This window comes from Chlorocebus sabaeus, chromosome 6, assembly GCF_047675955.1.
Source record: "Chlorocebus sabaeus isolate Y175 chromosome 6, mChlSab1.0.hap1, whole genome shotgun sequence".
Classification (NCBI taxonomy): Eukaryota; Metazoa; Chordata; class Mammalia; order Primates; family Cercopithecidae; genus Chlorocebus; species Chlorocebus sabaeus.
The window spans coordinates 19,127,573-19,148,990 of NC_132909.1; the positions used below are offsets into that span (position 1 = coordinate 19,127,573).

A 21,418-nucleotide genomic window follows, 5' to 3' on the forward strand; every position below is an offset into this window, starting at 1 on the left:
TCCCTTAGGAGCCTCCAGTGTATGCTGGGATCAATCTGAACAGACTAGAGCCCAAGGCTTCTGAGGCGCTTTCTGCTCAGGACTGCATTTCCCAGAGGCCACCGCACCGGAATTAACGGTTCCACTTCCGGCCTCCAGGGGTTGACGACGTAGCTGGGTAAGGTCTTCACGTCCTAAGAAGAAATCGGTGACTGCGGGAGGTCTTCGTGGACTGGGACTCGAACCTGACCGACCCGGCAGTGCGGGTGGGCGAGAGCGAGGCGCTCAGAGGAACCCGGGGCGCAGACGGAATCTGCCAGATCCCTAGGCGTGCGTGTGAGCGGGCATCAGACGAGGGGGATTGTGTGATCTTGAGTGACGGAAGGGACTGTGTGAGTGTGTGCGTGAGGCCCTGTGCACAGGACCGGGAGGGCTTGTGGACGCAGTGCGTTTTGCTGGGGCTGTGTGAGTGTCACTGTGCAGTGGTACTAGGCTCCTGCTGCTTCCTCCGTCTTTCCCCTTCAAAGCTGCGGAGGCTGCAGCAGAGGAATTGCCCCAGTAAGGAGGTCAGATATCGAGCCGAGAATGAAGCTTTGCATAAGAAGGCGCAGATCTGGACTCGGGGTGGGAATTTGAGAGCTGGAAGTGTCTCTTGAGAGTGCCCCAGGAGGGCAGCTACATGTTGAGAACCCAGCATCCCTTCAGAGATCTGTCCCCAGGAACCAGCTTCGAATTCGGACCGATTCCTCCTCCTTTTATTTCCTTCTCATTTCGTACGAAGTGAGGGCAGTTGTGGCCATGGAGGTTGCTTTCAAACTTAGTCTGCGCTCCAAGAAAAGCCTAGAGTCTCACGCTTGCCGTATCCTTTCCCAGTCGTACCATTATCCAAAAGAAGGACCGGGAGGAGGATGAGAGCGTTATTGCTGCACACTTAAGTCAAGGGTGAGTTTGTGCTTTGTATTTGTTTAAGACATGCGTTTTTGATTTCAGAATGTAGAAGTTCCTGCCGGGCGCCGTGTCTCACGCCTGTAATCCCAGCACTTTGAGAGGCCAAGCGGGCGGATCACGAGGTCAGGAGATCAAGACCATCCTGGCTAACACAATGAAACCCCGTCTCTACTAAAAATACAACAACAAAAAAAATTAGCCTGGCGTGGTGGTGGGCGCCTGTAGTCTCAGCTGCTCGGGAGGTTGAGGCAGAAGAATGGCGTGAACCCGGCAGGCAGAGCTTGCAGTAAGCCGAGATCGCGCCACTGCACTCCAACCTGGGCGACGACAGAGCTAGACTCCGTCAAAAAAAAAAAAAAAAAAAAATAGAAGTTCCTGTAAATTTTTAGTGAATTTCAGGAGAATATGCAAATTGATTCTTGCTTCCTCCCATCGTGTCGCCCCCCGCCCCGCCCTCTCCCCACTTTTACACTTAATATTCACAGAACTATTTGGCAAATCATTCACACCTTCCTGTGCGCTCTCTTCTTTTTTTTTTTTTTTTTTTTTGAGACGGAGTCTTGCTCTGTAGCCCGGGCTGGACTGCAGTGGCCGGATCTCAGCTCACTGCAAGCTCCGCCTCCCGGGTTTACGCCATTCTCCTGCCTCAGCCTCCTGAGTAGCTGGGACTACAGGCGCCCGCCACCTCGCCCGGCTAGTTTTTTGTATTTTTAGTAGAGACGGGGTTTCACCGTGTTAGCCAGGATGGTCTCGATCTCCTGACCTCGTGATCCGCCCGTCTCGGCCTCCCAAAGTGCTGGGATTACAGGCTTGAGCCACCGCGCCCGGCCTGTGCGCTCTCTTCTAAGCTGGTATAAAAATAGTCCTCCAGAGGTTTATATTAAAGCTTTATTTTAGACTCTGCTTTGGTAAGAAGATTAGTTTGTGGAATCGCACACCGGGTATCTGATTGTCTTTACAGGCCTCCTTTTTAAAGCAGGGAAGAATGGAGATGGTTGGGTGATTTCCTCTGTGAGGCTTTCAGGAGTCAGAAAGTGATTGCACAGAAATTGGTATCAACAAGAGTCAGGATTTTTTTGGGAGAGTCCATGCGATTATCATTGTAATTATTGCCAGATCTCTCTGAGGTTTGGCAGTTCCACTTGCGTTTTGGGCTATTTGCGTGTGTGGACTGTGAGAGGCAGTACACTATTGTGGTTAAGAATAGGGGAGTGGATCCAGAGTGTCTGGGTTGGAATGTTTGTTCTGTCCGTTTCTGGTCTTCTCAGACTTGTAATGAACATTAGAATGAATGAATACTGTAAAGCCTCTTAGAGCAGTGCTAGGCATATAATAATAAATGTTTAATGTTTTAAGTTTTGTTTTTGTGTGGCCATTTTAGGTCATTTCCCTTGACTGTCTATAGGACAGGAGCATTGGGAATGTGTGATTCGTTGTGATTGCTGCTTGCATAGTAAGAAAATGAGTTGCTCAAATGATCTAGGACAGAAATTCTTTTTAAATTGACAGATAAAATTGTATGTATTTATCGTGTGCAACATGATGTTTTATAGTATATGTACATTGTGGAATGATTAAATCTAGCTAATTAGCAATGCATTAGCTCACATAGTTATCATTTTTGTGGTGAGAATACTTAATAGCCACTCTCTTAGAATTTTTCAAGACTACAGAATAGTTATTAATTGTAGATATGCTGTTGTGTAATAGATTTCTTGAACTTATTTCTCTTATCTTCCTGAAATTTTATATCCTTTGACCAACATTTCCCCAACCAACACTTCCTTCCCTCCCTCACCCACATTACCCCCAACCTGTAAACAGCATTCTCTTCTCTAATTCTATGATAGCAATTTTTTTCTTTTTTTTTTTTTTGAGAGAGTGTCTCACTCTTGCCCAGGCTGGAGTGCAGTGGCGCAATCTCAGTTCACTGCAACCTCTGCCTCCTGGGTTCAAGTGATTCTCCTGCCCCAGACTTCCAAGTAGTTGGGACTACAGGTGTGCGCCACCACACTCAGCTTATTTTTGTATTTTTAGTAGAGACAGGGTTTCGCCACGTTGGCCAGGGTGGTCTCGAACTCCGGACCTTAGTGATCCGCCTGTCTCGGCCTTCGCCTCTGCTTTTGAAAGTGCTGGATTACAGGTGTTAGCCACCGCACCTGGCCTATGTAAACATTTTTTTAGATTCCACTGATGAGTGAGATCATGTGTCTTTCTGTGCCTGGCTTACTTCACTTAATATGATGTTCGCCAGGTTCATTCATGTTGTTGGGAATGACGGCATTTCCCTTTTTTTATAGCTAGTTTTCCATTGTATATATATGCCACATTTTCTTTATCCATTCATTGACAGACACTTAGATTGATTCCATATCTTGGCTATTGTGAATAGTGCTGCAATAAAAATGGGTGTGCAGATGTCTCTTTGACATACAGATTTCATTTCCTTTGGATGTATACCCAGTAGTGGATTGCTGGATCATATGGTAGTTCTAGTTCTAATTTTTTGAAGAACTTCCATACTGTTTTCCATAATGTCTGTGTCACTTTACATTCTCACCAACAGTGTGCAATGGTTCACATTTCTCTACATTCTCACCAACATTTTTTAACTTAGGTCTTTTCAATAGCCACCCCAATACATATGAAGTGATATCTTATTGTAGGTTTAAATTTCATTTCCCTGATGATTAGTGATGTTGAGTATTTTTTCATACACTGTGGCCATTTATATGTCATCTTTTGAGATGTGTTTATCAGGTCCTTTGCCCATTTTTTAATTGGGTTGTTTTCTTGCTGTTGAGTTCCTCACACATTTTGGATATTAACCCCTTATCAGATACATTATTGCAAATATTTTCTCTCATTCTGTAGGTAGTCTCTTCACTTTGCTGTGCAGAAGCTTTTTTAGCTTGATGTAATTTCATTTGTCTATGTTTGCTTTTGTTGCCTGTGCTTCTGACGTCATTTCCGAAAAAAAAATTATTGCTCAAGTCAATGTCATGGAGCTTTCCCCATACGTTTTTTTCTATTTGTTTCATAGTTTGGGATCTTACATTTAAATCTTTAATCCATTTAGAGTTGATTTTTGTATAATGGTTTGAGAAAAGGGTCTAATTTCATTCTTCTGTGTATGACTACCTAGTTTTTACAACAGTATATATTGAAGAGACTGTCTTTTCCTTATTGTATGTTCTCAGTACCTGTCTCAAAAATCAGTTGGTTGTAAACACATGAATTTATTCTGGGGCGTTCTATTCTGTTCCGTTTGCCTAGGTGTCTGTTTTTATGTCAGTACCAGGCTGTTTTGGTTACTGTAGCTTTGTAGTATATATTGAAGTCAGGTAGTTTGATGCCTCCACTTTGTTCTTTTTGCTCTAGACTGCTTTGACTATTTGGGGTCTTTTGTGGTCCTATACAAATTTTAGGATTTTTTTTTTTTTTTCTATTTCTGTAAAGAATGTAGGACTGAAATTCTTAACCTGAGTTCCTGTAACTCCACTTACGCTCTTGGGGACCATAAAGCTCTTGCAATAATATATTGAAGTACTATGGAAATGTATCAATGTAGAGGGAGAAATAGTGTATCATATCAAGACTATCAAAACTGTATGTGACCCATGAGGCTTGGATCCATTGATCTAGATGGAACATTGATTCTCAGCAGGGATGATGTTTAAGAACTTTTGGTTGTCACACTGTGGGGGAGGTGCTACTTAGATCTAGTGGACAGAGGTCAGGGATGCTACTGAACATTGTACCGTGCACAGGATAACCTTCCCCACAGCCCCAACAAAGGATTATACACCACAATATGTCAGTAGTGCCTAGGGTGAAAAACCTTAGTCTAGAATCAAAAGACTGTGATACCTGGAATGACACTGTAAATGATCTCATATAAACTAAGTGTCCTGTAATATGGAAATCACTAAGCAAATTATACTAGACTCAAGTGATAGAGTATTATGCAGCTAATAAAATGATGTCTATAAAGAATTATGGAAAGAAATATTTGATATACCATTAAGCAATATTCATGCTATGAACAATAATGCTCACGAAAATGTTACATGTATATGAATCCCATATACTAAGATAGGGTTTTTGTAAGGCATTCTGTAGGAATTATATACAAAATGGTATTTTAATGAGTTATTTGGTGAAGAAGGGAACCTAAGCGTGATGATGTATATTCCACAGATTCTCTCACGTAGTTTCCAGATGCCACGTATCTGCATTGTGTTCATTCAGAGAAGAGTCTTGATAATGAAAATGTCTAATTATATTGGTGAGATACAGCTAAAGGATGTCAGAACTAGCTGATGTTATTTGTTATAGTCACATTAATCTTTTCTGTTGATCCTCATGACAGGCTCAGTTTTTTGTTTTTTATGATTAAAAGTACTCTCTGATAACTCCGTTTTATTTTTATTTTTGAATTCGGATGTAGAAATATGACCATCATTAATGCATACAAGACATTGATTGGGGACTTGTAGACCATTTTTTGTTTTAGAAATTGTGCTAACATACATAGAAAAACATAGACATCTTAGTGTTGGTCAAGAATTGGGAAATAATGGATGCAAACTTATTACATAAAAACAAGAGCTCAGTAGAGTTTCCTTTTTTTGTCCCCAAGTTGAAAGGAAGATGTCTAAATAAAAGGTGTCTTTCATCTAATTTGGAGAACAATTTCCTCACAGGAAAAAAAAAATGTGTATGTGCATTTAAATATGTACATATACAGATACATACACATGTGTATGTGTGTGTATATATATGTGTGTGTGTGAGAGAGAATATAATTATATATTCCAACTTAATGCCTGGGCATAGTCACAATTATGAAGTACTCTTAAGCAAAAAGAAGAAAATTGGGGCTACAACACAGAGATAAGTACTGTTAGCATGCATACGCCTGTCTAAATTTTTTTCTATTGATGTCTATTAGTCTCTTGCTTAATATTTATACATATATTTTACAAATGTAATCATTTTGTCTATCCTGCTTTGTAACCCGATTTTTCTGTTAATTGTATGTCTGGATCATTTAATGATTACTTCGTATTCTATTACATGGCTATTCTGAACTGTACTTAACCAGCTGGCTTTTGGTGAGCTCAGAATGCTGAACACTGCCCATGCAATTCTGTCTATATCCTTTCCAGTTCTCATGCCTTGCCCCACTGCACCCAATCCTGAGTTCACAGAGAGGTTCTGGATTGGAGACGCAATCCCTTCTCAGCTCTGAAAGGTGGGGCTAGGGGAGGAGGATTGCTTACAGCAGGATCAGAGGCCCAGTCCTAAGCCAAGATAGGTATCCCCAGACTGGAGGACTGGCTGGAAGCCCTCCTGCTAGAGTGTCTTTTGAGCAACTTCAAGGCTGAAATGCCTGTGCTGGGCAATCATGCTTCTGCCGCAGGTTCCCTGGGATGTAGGCGAGAGCTTGGTTTCATCCACACTCCACCTGTTCACTGCCAGTTTATTTGTGAGAGAGTGTGTGTAGGGGAAAAGGGAGTGATGGGGGAGGGGGGGAAGTGTGCGTGTTAACAGGAGTAGTTGAGAAATAGGAATGGAGAATAAAATAGTTATTTGCTCTAGTGCTTTGGGACACAGCTTGACTTATGGCCTTTTGTTTCTTGTTGTTTTCCAGGGAAGAAGCCCGAGGAAGATTGACCAATTTTGTAATTCTAGAAACATGGTCCATGTAAGTTGGTAGTTCTCTCTTCTTGAAATACGGTGACTTTCAGGTTAGGTGACTTATTATTTCACCTGAAGCTTCTTACCTAAGGATCAATACCTTTTTTTTTTTTTTTTTTTTTTTTTTTTGAGATGGAGTCTTGCTCTTTCACCCAGGCTGGAGTACAGTGGCGTGATCTTGGCTCACTGCAAACTCCGCCTCCCGGCTTCATGCCATTCTCCTGCCTCAGCCTCCTGAGTAGCTGGGACTACAGGTGCCCGCCACCACTCCCGGCTAATTTTTTGTATTTTTAGTGGAGATGGGGTTTCACCATGTTGGCCAGGATGGTCTCGATCTCCTGACCTCGTGATCCCCCTGCCTCGGCCTCCCAAAGTGCTGGGATTACTGGTGTGAGCCACTGCGCCCGGCCAGGATCCACGATCTTACACCCCAGTTTGTCCCATTACAGTGAAGGTTGGTGACCAAAAAATAAAGGTCAGTGCTCTTCCTATTGATACCTCTGTTTTCCCACTGGCTTTGATGTTTTCTTTGAGCTGGTTATTCAGTCTGTGCTCTGAGCTCAGTCCTTGGTCAGAAAGAATGTTGGAACAGTGGAGGAGTCGGTCCACAGGGACACACGGTCTTGTGGGTTTGATAAGCTACAGATGATTGTTGCATTTGACCACACTTGGGAACACCTTGAAACTTCTCCACAGACTGGAGCCTTCCAGGTAGCTAAGGTAGAATTCCGTAGTGAGTGGCCTCAGTCTGCAAGTGTGACAAGGTGTTCTGCTTTATGAGGCTTTTAGGGAAGTGATCAGTGAGGACAGTGGGCAGTAACGGAGATACAGAGCATGAGTGGTAGGTGATTACAGATTCTCTGAATTGGGGAAAAGCTTAGAGACTCTGACCATCTTAAATGTATAAATAGAAAAAAATGACTAAATCTAATATGTTAGTTATTTTGAATTTTATGCAGCTTATAAAAATCAGTTGTCATTGACAAGAAAAAATCCTTTTGCTATCATCGGATACCACAATGAGCTTGAGGATTAAGGGCATTCCTCAGTTGTATGCAACTACCTTTTTTTTTTTTTTTTTTTTTTTTTTTTTTTTTGAGACAGGGTCTCACTCAGTAGCTCAGGCTGGAGTGCAGTAGTGCCATCACACTTCACTGCAGCATTGAACTCCCAGGCTCAAGCGATACTTCCACTTCAGCTTCCCAAGTAGCTGGGACTACACGCACCAGTTATTTCTTTATAACTGGTATAATAATTTCTAAATAACGACAGTTATTTATTTATTTCTTTTTTTTTTGCAGGGAGTGCGTCTTGTTACATTGCCCAGGCTGTTTGCAAACTCCTGGGCTCAAGCGGTCCTTCCATCTTGGTCTCCCAAAGTGCTGGTATAGCAGGCCTGAGCCACCATGCCAGGCCAGCAGCAGGATTCTTGAAGAATGTGTAGGCACTCTGCAATTTTCCATATTGCTCCTTTATTGCAGTTTAATCCTTCACTTCCTCTCCTTTCGTCTTGAAACAATTTTCTTCGATTTCACCATAATACATGTGTTTGTGGTTTCAGGGATCAGTGACATTCAGGGATGTGGCCATTGACTTCTCTCAGGAGGAGTGGGAGTGCCTGCAGCCTGAACAGAGGACCTTGTACAGGGACGTGATGTTGGAGAACTACAGCCACCTGATCTCACTGGGTAAGGTCATCTGCCCCAGTTAATTTAGCATCTGTTCTCTGGAATATCAGCTTTCTTCACCATGAATTTTAGGGCTGTGTTTTAAGAGGTAGCTGGATTCCTTCTTCATATTCCCAAAGGAATGGATTGAGATTTGTTGGGTTGAAAATAGGCACTTCCCTGGAGCCCCTGCATCTTGCTTACTCCACAGTGGCCTCCTCCATGATGCTGGTCGTCTCTGTAATCCCCTCTCTCACTTCATGACCATGGGGCTGAATTTGAAATCTTGGATATTCGTTGAATGATATTGTTCAAGAACCGGGTGTCATATTATGTTTGACCTCAGAATTACTGTAGGTTTTCTTGTTTGTTTTTGTTTTTCTGGCCCACCTATAAGGAGAAGAGTGTGTTGAGTTTTTCTATCAAAAGAGCCTCTATGATTGCTTGAGCCTGGGAGGTCAAGGCTGCAGAGAGCCGTGGTCATGCCACTGTACTTTAGCCTGGGCAACAGAGCAAGACACTGTCTCAAAAAACAAAACAAAACAAAAGCCTCAACAATTTACATATTGGGTTGACAGAATTCATTTAGCACTAAAGTCAATGTATTCCATTTCCATCAACAAACATTCTGTTACTTGTTTTGTAGTTGAAAGTTTCAGGCCATGAAGTGTATGCTTTCCTGTGGGGTGAAAATTCTTAAAATGAGCTGTAAGTGTCTAAGGATGCAAAATAAATAATGACAATAAACATAATAATTGTTAACTTTGTGCTACTACATATCAGTGAATGTTAGTAGTATTTTACATATATTACCTTATTTAATATTAGTATCAATCCTATAAAACAGATATTATCATCATTCCTATTTTAGAGTTGGGAAAACTGAAGGACGGAGAGTTCAAGTGACTTGCTTAATGTCAAAGTACTAGTGGATGGCAGAGACAGGATTTCAACCAGCTAATCTGGCTTGAAGGTTCCTGCTGTCAACCACTAAATTATACCTCCTCTTGAAGGATAAGTTTCTATTAGTTTAAATGAAAGTCCTTTTTTTTTGAGATGGAGTCTCGCTCTGTTGCCCAGGCTGGAGTGCAGTGGCGCGATCTTGGCTCCCTGCAAGCTCTGCCTCCTGGGTTCACGCCATTCTTCTGCCTCAGCCTCCCGAGTAGCTGGGACCACAGGTGCCTGCCACCACGCCTGGCTAATTTTTTGTATTTTTAGTAGAGACAGGGTTTCATTTGGTGTTAACCAGGATGGTCTCGATCTCCTAACCTTGTGATCCACCCGCCCCGGCCTCCCAAAGTGCTGGGATTACAGGTGTGAGCCACCGCGCCCGGCCCTTTTTTTTTTTTTTAAACATAGTTGATCCCTTACTCAATCCTCTCTTATCTGGAGTCTCTTCTCAATATTGTTTAGGCTTGTAATTTATTATAAGTTTAGGTCTCAGAGTTTTAAAAAAAATTTTATATTTAAAAAAATTCTACAGGGGTTATTTCTTTTAAGCAGGAAGTTCCATTTCTAAGCCAGATGTGATTACGTTACTAGAGCAAGAGAAAGAGCCCTGGATGGTTGTAAGGAAAGAAACAAGCAGATGGTATCCAGGTAAGTGAGAACAAAGCAGGCAGGGGGAAGCCATCATTGTCCTGGACAGCCCATGTGCTCAGAGAGGAGTCACACCCCTGAGATGTGGTTTGGAAAACTTTCTTCAATGACCCAAGGTTCCCCCGTTGGATAAAAATGCCCAAGACCTGGCAAGGAAATAAGATCACTATAGGAGCTATCCCCAAGGAACTTCATCATTTACTAATCACCTAATTTCTGGTGTTTTCTTCCTCTTTTAATGGAGTGAGTTTCCTCTTTCTTTCCCAGCGTAAACTTTAAACAGTTTTTAAAATTATTTTTTAAGAGACAGCATCTTGCTATGTTGCCCCGGCTGATCTTGAACTCTAGGCCTCAAGTAGTCTTCCTGCCTCGACCTCCCAAGTAGCTGATATTACAGGCATGAGCCAATGCTTCTGGCCCCCCATGTACACTCTCCTGGTCCCCAGTGTAAACTTTTAACACGTAATTTGGATCCAGCTACTTTCCAACTCTGCTATTGCATTTAGATTTCTATATGTGTTTTCACTAAGAAATGTGTTCATATTCAGTAATTATGTATTGAGTGTACATTCCTAGAAGGCATGTGCTTGGCTCTGTCAGTACTGTAATGTACAGGTAATGAACAAGACAGAAAGTCACTGCCATCATGGACTTTACTAGCAGTTTGTGAGACATGCCTCAAACAAGTAAGCAAATGAATATATAAGGAATGCCAGAGAATTGTACTATTAGGACAAGGAAATAGGAGTGATGGAGTGAAATGGCAGAACTTGGGTGCTCAGGGTGCCTGTGTTGAAGTGGGCATGCTTGCATAGAGATGGGAAGTAAGGGTTCAAGTTGTGTGTCCAGGTGAGAGTATTCTAGTCAGACTGAGCAGGTAACACGAAGGTGGAGTAAGTGATGGAACAGCAGGAAGAGAGGTCTGAGAGTTAGGCCGGAGTCGTATCATACAGGGTTTTTGACTATCATTGTGAGGAATGTGGGAAGTTCTTCAAGAGTTATTTATTCATTTTTAATTGATACCCAATATTTGTACATATTTATGGGATACACGTTATGTTTTATTATATGTATAGAATGTGTCATGAGCAAGTGTCAGGGTATATGAGGTATCCATCAAATCCACCAGAAGAGTGTTTATCATTTTTTTGTGATAGGAACATTTCAAGTCTTCTTCTAGCTATTTTGAAATATACAATACATTATTGTTAATTAGAGTCACTCTACTCTCTGGTAATGAACGTTAGAAGTCATTCTTTCTATTTACCTGTATGTTTGTAACATTAACCAACTCCTCTTCATCCCCCACCCCTCACCACACACCCTTCCCAACCTCTGGTTTCTATCATTCTGTTCTCTACCTCTGTGAGATCTTTTTTCAGCCTCCAGATATGAATGAGAACATATGATATTTGTCTTTCTTTCTTTTTTTTTTTTTTTGAGACAGAGCCTCACTCTTGTCACCCAGGCTGGAATACAGTGGTGCAATCTTGGCCCACTGCAACCTCTGCCTCCCGGGTTCAAGCAATTCTCCTGCCTCAGCCTCCTGAGTAACTGGGATTACAGGCACCTGCCACCATGCCTGGCTAATTTTTGTATTTTTAATAGAGACAGAGTTTCACCACATTGGCCAGGCTGGTCTCAAACTCCTGACCTCAGGTGATCCACCCATCTCGGCCTCCCAAATTGCTGGGATTACAGGCATGAGCCACTGCACCCGGTCTGATATTGTCTTTCTGACCTCCGATTCCCTCCATGTTGCTGCAAATGACATGATTTCATTTTTTAAAAGTCTGAATAGTATTCCATTGTGTATATATCACATTTTTTTTATCTGTTTGTCTGTTGGGCGACACTTAGGTTGATTCCATACCTTTGGTATTGTGAATAATGCTACAATCATACAAGTGCAGGTATCATTTTGATATACTGATTTATCTTCCTATGGATCAATACCCAGTAGTGGGATTGTTGGATCATATGGTAGTTCTATTTTTAGTTTTTTGAGAGATCTGCATGCTGTTTTCCATAGTGATTGTACTAATTTATATCCCACCAACAGTATATAAGAGTTCCCTTTTTCCCTCATCCTCTCAAGTATGTTATTTTTTTTGTCTTTTAAATTGTAGCCATTCTGACTGGGGTAAGATGATATTTCATTGTGGTTTTGATTTGCATTTCTCCCTGATGAATAGTGGTGTTAAGCATTTTATCATATTCTCTTGGCTGTTTGTATGTCTTCTTTTGAGTAATGTCTATTCATATAATTTGCCCACTTTTTTAATTGGAGTTTTTTTTTTTTTCTGTTATTTCATTTTCTTGTATATTCTAGATATCAGTCCTTTGTCAGAGAAACAGCGTGGACATGATTTCTCTCATGTGTCTATTCACTCTGTATATAGTTTCCTTTGCTGTGCAGAAGCTTTTTAGTTTAGTATAGTCCCATTTGTCTATTTTTGGTTTTGTTGCCTATGCTTTTGCAGGCTTAACCATAAAATTTTTGCCTAGACCAATGTCCTGAAGCATTTCCTTTATGTTTTCTTTTAGTAGTTTTATAGTTGAGTCTTATACTTAAGTAGAGTTTAAGTTTATAGTTGAGTTTTATAGTTGAGTGTTACATGTAAGTCTTTAATCCATTTTCAACTGGTTTTTGTATGTGGTGAGAGATTGGGTCTCTTTCATTCTTTTGCATATAGATATCCAATTTTCCCAGTACCATTTATTTATTATTATTTTCTAACTTTATTTTAGGTTCAGGGACTACCTATATGGATTTATTACATAGATAAATTGTATGTTGTGGATGTTTGGTGTACATATTATTTCATCACCCAGGTAATAAGGTAAGCATGGTAGTTTTGAGATCTTCGTCCTCCTCCCACCCTTCACCCTCAAGTAGGCCCTGGTGTCCATTGTTACATTCTTTGTGTTCATGTGTACTCACTCAGTGTTTAGCTCTCACTTGGAAGTAAGAGCATGCATTATTTGGTTTTCTGTTTCTTCATTAATTTGCTTAAGATAATGGCCTCTACCTCCATCCATGTTGCTGCAGAGGATATGATCTTGTTCTTTTTTATGACTGCGTAGTATTTCTTGGTGTATGTGTATCACATTTTCTTTATCCAGTTAACCATTGATGGACATTTGATTCCGTGTCTTTGCTATTGTGATTAGTGCTGTGATGAATATATGCCCCCATGTGCCTTTTTTTTTTTTCTTGTTACTTCACTAGCAGGAACCATGTATCTTTATATTAGAGTGATTTTCCTTTTTTGTTTCTTCCTTGTGTGGTTTCGCTTTCATGGTAATGCTGGCCTCAGAGAATGAGTTAAGAATTCCCTCCTCTTCAATTTTTTTGGAATAGTTTGAGGAGAATTGGTGTTAGTTCTTTGAGAGTTCAGTAGATGGAGTTCAGCATGAAGTCACTGGTCCTGGACTTCTCTTTGTCGGAGGACATTTTATTACTGATTCAATCTCATTACTCATTATTGGTCTTTTCAGGTTTTCCGTTTCTTCCTGATTTAATCTTGGTAGGTCCTGTGTGTCCAGGACTTATGCACTTCCTCTGGATTTTCAAATTTGTTAGTGTATAGTTGTTCCTAGTAGTCCCTGGTGATCTCTTTTATTTCTCTGGTGTGTAGTATCTCCTTTTTTCCTTCTGATTTTATTTCTTCTGTCTTTTCTTCTTGGTAAGTCTAGCTAGCAGTTTATTAATTTTATTTATGTTTTTAAAAAACTACTTTTCATTTAATTTCTTTTTTCTATTATTTAGCCTGTATTTTATTTAGTTCTGCTCTGATACTTCTACCAATTTTAGGTTTGGTTTGTTCTTGCTCTTGTAGTTCCTTGAAGTGCATCTTTAGGTTGTTTATTTGAAATCTTTATACTTTTTGATGTAGGCATTTATTGCCATAAACTTTCCTCTTAGCAGTGCTTTTACTGTATCCCATAGATATAAGTTTTGGTACGTTGTATTTTGATTTTCATTTGTTTTAAGAATTTTTTTATTTTCTCCTTAATTTCTCCTTTGACTCAGTGGTTATATAGGAGCATGTTGTTTAATTAATTTCTGCATAATATACAGTTTCCAAAATCTCTTTTGTAACTGATTTCTAGTTTTATTCCACATCTGAGAAAAGACTTGATATAATTTTGGTTTTTAAAAATTTGTTAAGACTTGTTTTGTATTCTAACATATGGTCTCACTAGAGTATGTTTTCTGTGCTCATGAGAAGAATGTGTATTCTGTAGCTGTTTGATGAAATGTTCAATAAATGTCTGTTAGGCCCATTTGGCCTAATGTACAGTTTAAACCCAGTGTTTCTTTGTTAATTTTCTGTCTAGATGATCTAATTCTGAGAGTGGGGTGTTGACATCCCCAATGATTATTGTACTGGAGTATCTCTCTCCCTTTTGATCTAATAGTATTTGCCTTATATATCTGGGTATTCTGGTGTTGGGATTATATGTTTAGAATTGTTATATCCTCTTTTCCTGTTCTTTTACTTTCAATCCATATGTGTCTTTACCAGTGAGATGAGTTTCTTGTAGGCAGCTTATAGTTGGATCATGTTTTTTCATCCATTCAGCCTGTCTGTATCTTTTAAATGAAGTTTAATACATTGACATTCAATGTGATTACTGATATGTGAGGGCTGATTCTTATAATTTTATTAATTGATTTCTAGTTGTTTTGTATATCCTTTGTTCCTTTCTCTTTTATTTTTTTTATCATTGTGGTTTGGTTGTTTTCTATAGGGGTAACATTGTGTGTTTTCACAATGGTAGATATTGTCCTTTCACTTCTAGGTGTAGGACTCTTGAGCATATCTTGTAGGGCTGGTCCAGTGATGATGAATTCCATCACCTTTTGTTGTCTGGGAAAGACTATTTCTTTTTCATTTTTGTAGAATACTTTGCTGAGGATAGTGTCATTGACTGGCAGTTTTTTTCTTTCAACGCTGAATATATAATCTCATTCTCTCTCATTTCTCTCTGTTGAGAAATTTGCTGTTAGGCCGATGAGTTTCCTTGTAAGTGACTAGATGCTTTTCTCTTACTGTTTTTAGTATTCTCCTTTGTCTTTGACTTTTATATTTTGACCATAATGGGCCATGGAGAAGATCTTTTTGTATTGTATCTATTTGGGTATCTCTGAGCTTCCTGTATCAGGATGTCTGCATCTCTTACTAGAGTTGGAAAGTTTCCTGCTATTATTTCATTAAATAGATTTTCTATCCTTTATGTTTTCTCTTTGTCTCTAGGACCTCAAAAATTCAAATATTTCGTTGTTTTTTGATGTTCCATATGTCACGGAGGCTTTATTCATTCATTCAGATGTTCTGAGGAAAACATTTATCCTAAGGCTTAAAAGATGAGTTGGATGTTTGTTACAAAGAGCCAGGCCAGAGGATTCTTGGAAGATGAAGCAGTCTAAGCAAGCAAGAAGATAAGATAAAGGTTATATCATGTTCTGGTTGCTAAAAGGAGGGAGTGGTTAGAGATCAGCCATAAAGGAGGACAGTGCCCTGATAGGAAGTTTTGTTCTCTGTGTTAAGGTTTTTGGATTTTGCATTAAGACTAAAGATAAACCATTCAAAACCAGTTTTAAGTATGATTGGTAAACTTTGATCTGAATCAATCATCTGGTAGAGATATTAAAAATGCAGCTTTGGCTGGGTGTGATGGCTCTCACTGGTGGTCCCAGCATGTTGGGAGATCAAGGCAGGAGGATTGCTTGATGCCAGGAGTTCAAGACCAGCTTGGGTAACATGGGACACCATCTCTACAAAGTAAAAATAAAAAATAAAAATAAAATAAAAATTCGCCAGACTTTGGACTGCAGGAAGACTAAAGAAAGAAAAAAAAATTGTCCAGACATGGTGGCATGTGCCTGTAGCTGTAGCCACTTGGGAGGCTTAGGCAGGAGGATTGCTTGAGCCTGGGAGTTTGAGGCTGCAGTGAGCTATGATCATGCCATTGCACTATAGCCTGTGCAACAGACAGAGACCCTGTCTCTTAAAAATAATAATAATAATAATACAGGCCGGGCTCAATGGCTCACACCTATAATCCCAGCACTTTGGGAGGCCACCCACCTGATGTTAGGCGTTCCAAACCAGCCTGGCCAACATTGTGAAACCCCATCTCTACTAAAAATACAAAAATTAGCCAGGCGTGGTGGCACACTTGTAATCCCAGCTACTCTGGAGGCTGAGGCAAGAGAATCACTTGAACCCAGGAGGTGGAGGTTGCAGTGAGCCAAGATTGTGCCATTGCACTGCAGCCTGGGAGATAAGAGTGAAACTCCATCCCAAAAAACAAACAAACAAAAAACAGCTTTTTTCACTAAAAATTCTGATTCTGTACATCTGAGTTGCTTGAATATCAATATCTTTATTAAATTCACCAAATGGTTTTGATTCACACTTAAATTTGACAAAGTTAACCTGTTCCCTTATGTATACCACCATCTTACATAAACTTTCTTCATTATTGGCACCCTTTTTCTTTTTCAGATCCCTTCCTTGAAAGTATTATATTTTATACTTTGGCCATTTGTTTAATGGATTTTATATGCATGTGTGTTATAGGAAAATAAAATATGTTTGCCTTCTTCATTTCTTTTAGATTTGGAGTCAAAACATGGACCTGAAAAAATATCTCCAGAAAATGATATTTTTGAAATAAATTTACCCAAACATGTTATAAAGCAAATAAGTAAAACACTTGGCCTTGAGGCCTTTTATTTTAGAAATGACTCAGAATATAGAAGTAGATTTGAGGGACTACAGGGACATCAAGAAGGATATATCAATCAGAAGATCATCAGCTATGAAGAAATACCTACTTATGCTTCTCTTATTTATAATACACATAAACCCTATGAATGTAAGGAATGTGGGAAACACTTTAGTCGTGGTTCAAATCTTATTCAGCATCAGAGTATTCATACTGGAGAGAAAACCTATAAATGCAAAGAATGTGGGAAAGCCTTTCAACTTCACATACAACTTACTCGACATCAGAAATTTCATACTGGTGAGAAACCTTTTGAATGTAAGGAATGTGGAAAAGCCTTTAGCCTTTCCACCCAGCTTAATCGCCATAAGAACATTCACACAGGTGAGAAACTGTTTGAATGTAAGGAATGTGGGAAGTCCTTTAATCGTAGCTCAAACCTTACTCAGCATCAAAGTATTCATGCTGGTGTAAAACCACATCAATGTAAGGAGTGTGGGAAAGCCTTTAATCGTGGTTCAAATCTTATTCAGCATCAAAAAATTCATTCCAATGAGAAACCCTTTGTTTGTAGGGAATGTGGGATGACCTTTCGATATCATTACCAACTTATTGAACATTGCCGAATTCATACTGGCGAGAAACCCTTTGAATGTAAAGAATGTGGAAAGGCCTTTACTCTTCTGACAAAGCTTGTTCGACATCAGAAGATTCATACTGGTGAGAAGCCCTTTGAATGTAGGGAATGCGGGAAGGCTTTTAGTCTTCTCAATCAGCTTAATCGCCATAAGAACATTCACACAGGTGAAAAACCATTTGAATGTAAAGAATGTGGGAAGTCCTTTAATCGTAGTTCAAACCTTATTCAACATCAGAGTATTCATGCTGGTGTAAAACCATATCAATGTAAGGAGTGTGGGAAAGGCTTTAATCGTGGTGCAAATCTTATTCAGCATCAAAAAATTCATTCCAATGAGAAACCCTTTGTATGTAGGGAATGTGAGATGGCCTTTAGATATCATTACCAACTTATTCAACATTGCCAAATTCATACTGGTGGGAAGCCCTTTGAATGTAAAGAATGTGGGAAGGCCTTTAGTCTTCTGACACAGCTTGCTCGACATCAGAACATTCATAGTGGTGAGAAACCATTTGAATGTAAAGACTGTGGGAAAGCCTTCAATCGTGGCTCGAATCTTGTTCAACATCAGAGTATTCATACTGGTGAGAAGCCCTATGAATGTAAGGAGTGTGGGAAGACTTTTAGGCTTCACCTACAACTTTCTCAGCATGAGAAAACTCATACAGGTGAGAAACCCTTTGAATGTAAGGAATGTGGGAAATTCTTCCGTCGTGGTTCAAATCTTAATCAACATCGAAGTATTCATACTGGAAAGAAACCCTTTGAATGTAAGGAATGTGGGAAAGCCTTTCGACTTCATATGCACCTTATTCGACATCAGAAATTTCATACTGGTGAGAAACCCTTTGAATGTAAGGAATGTGGCAAGGCCTTCAGTCTTCACACCCAGCTTAATCGCCATAAGAACATTCACACAGGTGAGAAGCCATTTGAATGTAAAGAATGTGGGAAGTCCTTTAATCGTGTCTCGAACCTTGTTCAACATCAGAGTATTCATGCTGGTATAAAACCATATGAATGTAAGGAGTGTGGGAAAGTCTTTAATCGTGGTTCAAACCTCATTCAGCATCAGAAAATTCATTCCAGTGAGAAACCCTTTGTATGTAAGGAGTGTAGGAAGACCTTTAGATATCATTACCAGCTTATTGAACATTACCAAATTCATACTGGTGAGAAACCCTTTGAATGTAAAGAATGTGGAAAGGCCTTTAGTCTTCTGACACAGCTTGCTGGACATCAGATCATTCATACTGGTGAGAAGCCATTTAAATGTAAGGAGTGTGGGAAGGCCTTTAATCATGGCTCAAACCTTGTTCAACCTCGGAGTGTTTATAATGGTGAGAAACCCTATGAATGTAAGGAGTGTGGGAAGGCTTTTAGACTTCACCTACAACTTTCTCTGCATCAAAAACTTGTACAGGTGAGAAACCCTTTGAATGTAAGAAATGTGGGACAGCCTTCAGACATCAGTAGCAACTTATTGAACATCAGAAAATTCATACTTGGGTGAAAACCTTTGAATGTAAGGAATGTGGGAAGGCCTTTCAATATAATTACCAATTTCGTGGACATCATAGATTTCATATTCGTGAGAACCCTTATGAATGTCAAGGATGTGGGAAATGCATTACCAGTGGTAGAAACCTTAGAGTACATCAGAGAATTCATACTGGTAAGAAACCATATCAATGTGAAGAATGTGGGAAAGCCTTTGGTCATAGTTCAAACCTATGAAACATATTAAAATTCATACTGATGAGAAACTCTATGAATGTAATGAATGTGAAAAGGCCTTTAGCAGTAATTATGAACTTACTGTACATCTGAGAATCCATACTGCTGAGAAACCCTGTGAGTGTAAAGAATGTGGAAAACTTTTGGATTTAGCTTAGTCTTTACTGCACATCAAAGAATTCATACTAGTATGAACCGTATGAATGTAAAGAATGTGGAAAGACTTCTACTTGTAGCTCAAGCCTTGTTCAACATGTTAAAATTCATACTGGTGAGTGACCCTGTGAATGTAAAGGATGTGGGAAGACCTTTAGACTTAGTTCAGTCGTTTCTGCACATCACAGAATTCATACTGGCATGAAACCCTATGAATGTAAAGAATGTGAGCAAACCCTTACTGTGAATGATCCGCTTACTCAACATCAGAAAATTCATAATAGTTAGAAGTTATATGAATATAAGGAGTGTAGACAAGCCTTCACTGTGTATGAAAAATTTGCTCAACACCAGAGAATTCATATTGATGAGAAATCCTGTGAACATAACAGAATGTGTGATGAACTTTCATTGTGGCCTGGGATTTGCTCAACATCAGAGTATTCATACTGCTGAGAACTCCTTTGAGTGTAAGGAATGTGGGATGTTTTACAGCCACACTAAATGACTTAAGAGTTTAAAGAAGGTAATTTTGGTGAGAAAGTTATTGATGTGAGGAATGTAGAGTAGCTGCCATGTTCACAGTTTACTGCCCATGAAATATTTTACTGGGTACAGGCATACTTGCTTAATTGTGCATTGCAGTTACTGGATTTTATATACATTGAAGGTCTGCAGCAACCTTGCAGTGAATAAGTCTATCAGCACCCAGCACGTGCACACTTCATGTCTTTGTGTCACACTTTGGTAGTTTTCATAATATTTCAAACTTTTTTATTGTTATATGTGTTATGGTGATCTGTGACCGGTGTTTTTTGATGTTACTAGTGTAACTGGGGATACCACAAATCCTGCCCATAAAATATGGTGAACCTAGTTGATAATTGTTGCAGGTTTGGAAAGAACAGTAAAATATACACCCATATCCCCCCACCTAGATTCAAAATTGTTAACAATTTGCCACATTTATTTTTTGTATATTTGTTGTACCATTGAGAATAAGTTTTAGACCATTGAGAATAAGTTTTAGACATCATGACACTTTACCCCTTGTTACATCAGCATGTGTGTTACCCAAACATAAAGACAATATCGTATAACCATAGTACCATAATTACCCTTAAGGAAAATATTCATAATTCTATAATATCATTCCATCTTCAGATTTCTTCATTGATCGGCAAACCATCTTTTACAGCTATTCATTTTCTAAGGAGAATCCATTGCAGATTCTGCATTGCATTTGGTTATCTCTCTTTAGTGTATTGTAGCATGGAAACCCCATGAAGGTATGCTCGCAAATTATGGTGGGTATCAGAATCACCTGTGGAACTTAGTAAACCTAGAGAAGTGTAGCCCTAGCTTATAAGCCTGGGCCTCTGTTTTTTATTATTTCTCCAGGTGTTGTGACTGTGATACCAGCCAGAGTTAGAGAGCCACTGGTCTAGAACATTTCTCCTCATTTAAAACAAAATACATTGAATTTTGAGTAGGTCAGAAATGTTGTCGGCTACATGTTTTGATTTCTTTCTTTATAGTGTCATTTAGCCTTGTTCTTGGTTGTATTTTCTGTACAATGGAATGTAAGTCCAGAGGCTTTCTTAGGTCTAGATTAAACATTTTGGGGAAGAATACTTTGTAGGTTATTTGTATGTCATATTGTACTGTCAGAAAACATTTACCTGCAGGTCCTTGCATTAGTGAAACTAAGGATGATCATTTGGGTAAGCTGGTAACTGCCATAAGTCCATTGTAAAGATTTAGTTTGTAGTGGGTAAGTAATCTATGGAGAGATATTGTCATCTCTGAAAATTTATAGTCATGTGTATTTAAGCCCTGGATTGAGTACAAAATGAAATTTGCAATAGACTATTGAGAAATGAATGCCATTGAAGTGTCAACATAATTCAACTTGTGTGATATGGCTGACACTGTACTCAGTACAAAACTGGCACCCTTCGGATTATGCAGGGAGCCACGATTGTCTGGAATCTTTTTTTTTTTGGTTCAATATTTATCACCAGCACCTATCCCATGGCTGGTACATGAGCTATTGATAAACTTTGAAAAAAAAAAAAAAACCTTTAAATCAAGCTGTAAAACATGATACCATTGGGCTGGGAGCAGTGGCTCACACCTGTAATCCCAGCACTTTGGGAGGCCAAGGTGGGCAGATCACCTGAGGTCAGGAGTTCGAAACCAACCTGGCTGATATGGCAAAACTCCTTCTCTCCTAAAAATAAAAAAA

The 21,418-nt window shown here is 39.5% G+C and overlaps 1 protein-coding gene across 26 annotated transcripts; it reads left to right on the forward strand.

Annotated features, from left to right (window-relative positions):
• Nucleotides 1-112: 112 nt before the first annotated feature.
• On the forward strand, nt 113-21,259 carry ZNF780B (zinc finger protein 780B). Of its 26 annotated transcripts, none has more exons than XM_073016459.1 (7): nt 119-157; nt 853-921; nt 6,584-6,637; nt 7,932-8,070; nt 8,192-8,318; nt 9,798-9,896; nt 16,527-21,259. In XM_073016459.1, coding segments are annotated over exons 3-7 (2,631 nt in total). In that variant the 5' UTR covers nt 119-157; nt 853-921; nt 6,584-6,635; the 3' UTR covers nt 18,791-21,259. The 26 variants fall into 26 exon arrangements, with proteins under 26 accessions (XP_072872573.1, XP_072872579.1, XP_072872584.1 ...); XM_073016464.1 differs by lacking the exon at nt 853-921 and adding an exon at nt 970-1,049 and having other exon boundaries at nt 125-157; XM_073016457.1 differs by having other exon boundaries at nt 144-245.
• The last annotated feature ends 159 nt before the right edge of the window (nt 21,260-21,418 follow it).

Excerpts from the sequence above, each read along its gene's own strand:
- ZNF780B (XM_073016459.1), top strand. Across the intron at positions 8,319-9,797 it reads CAGCCACCTGATCTCACTGG|CAGGAAGTTCCATTTCTAAG; the intron begins GTAAGGTCATCT and ends ATTTCTTTTAAG. Across the intron at positions 9,897-16,526 it reads AACAAGCAGATGGTATCCAG|ATTTGGAGTCAAAACATGGA; the intron begins GTAAGTGAGAAC and ends CATTTCTTTTAG.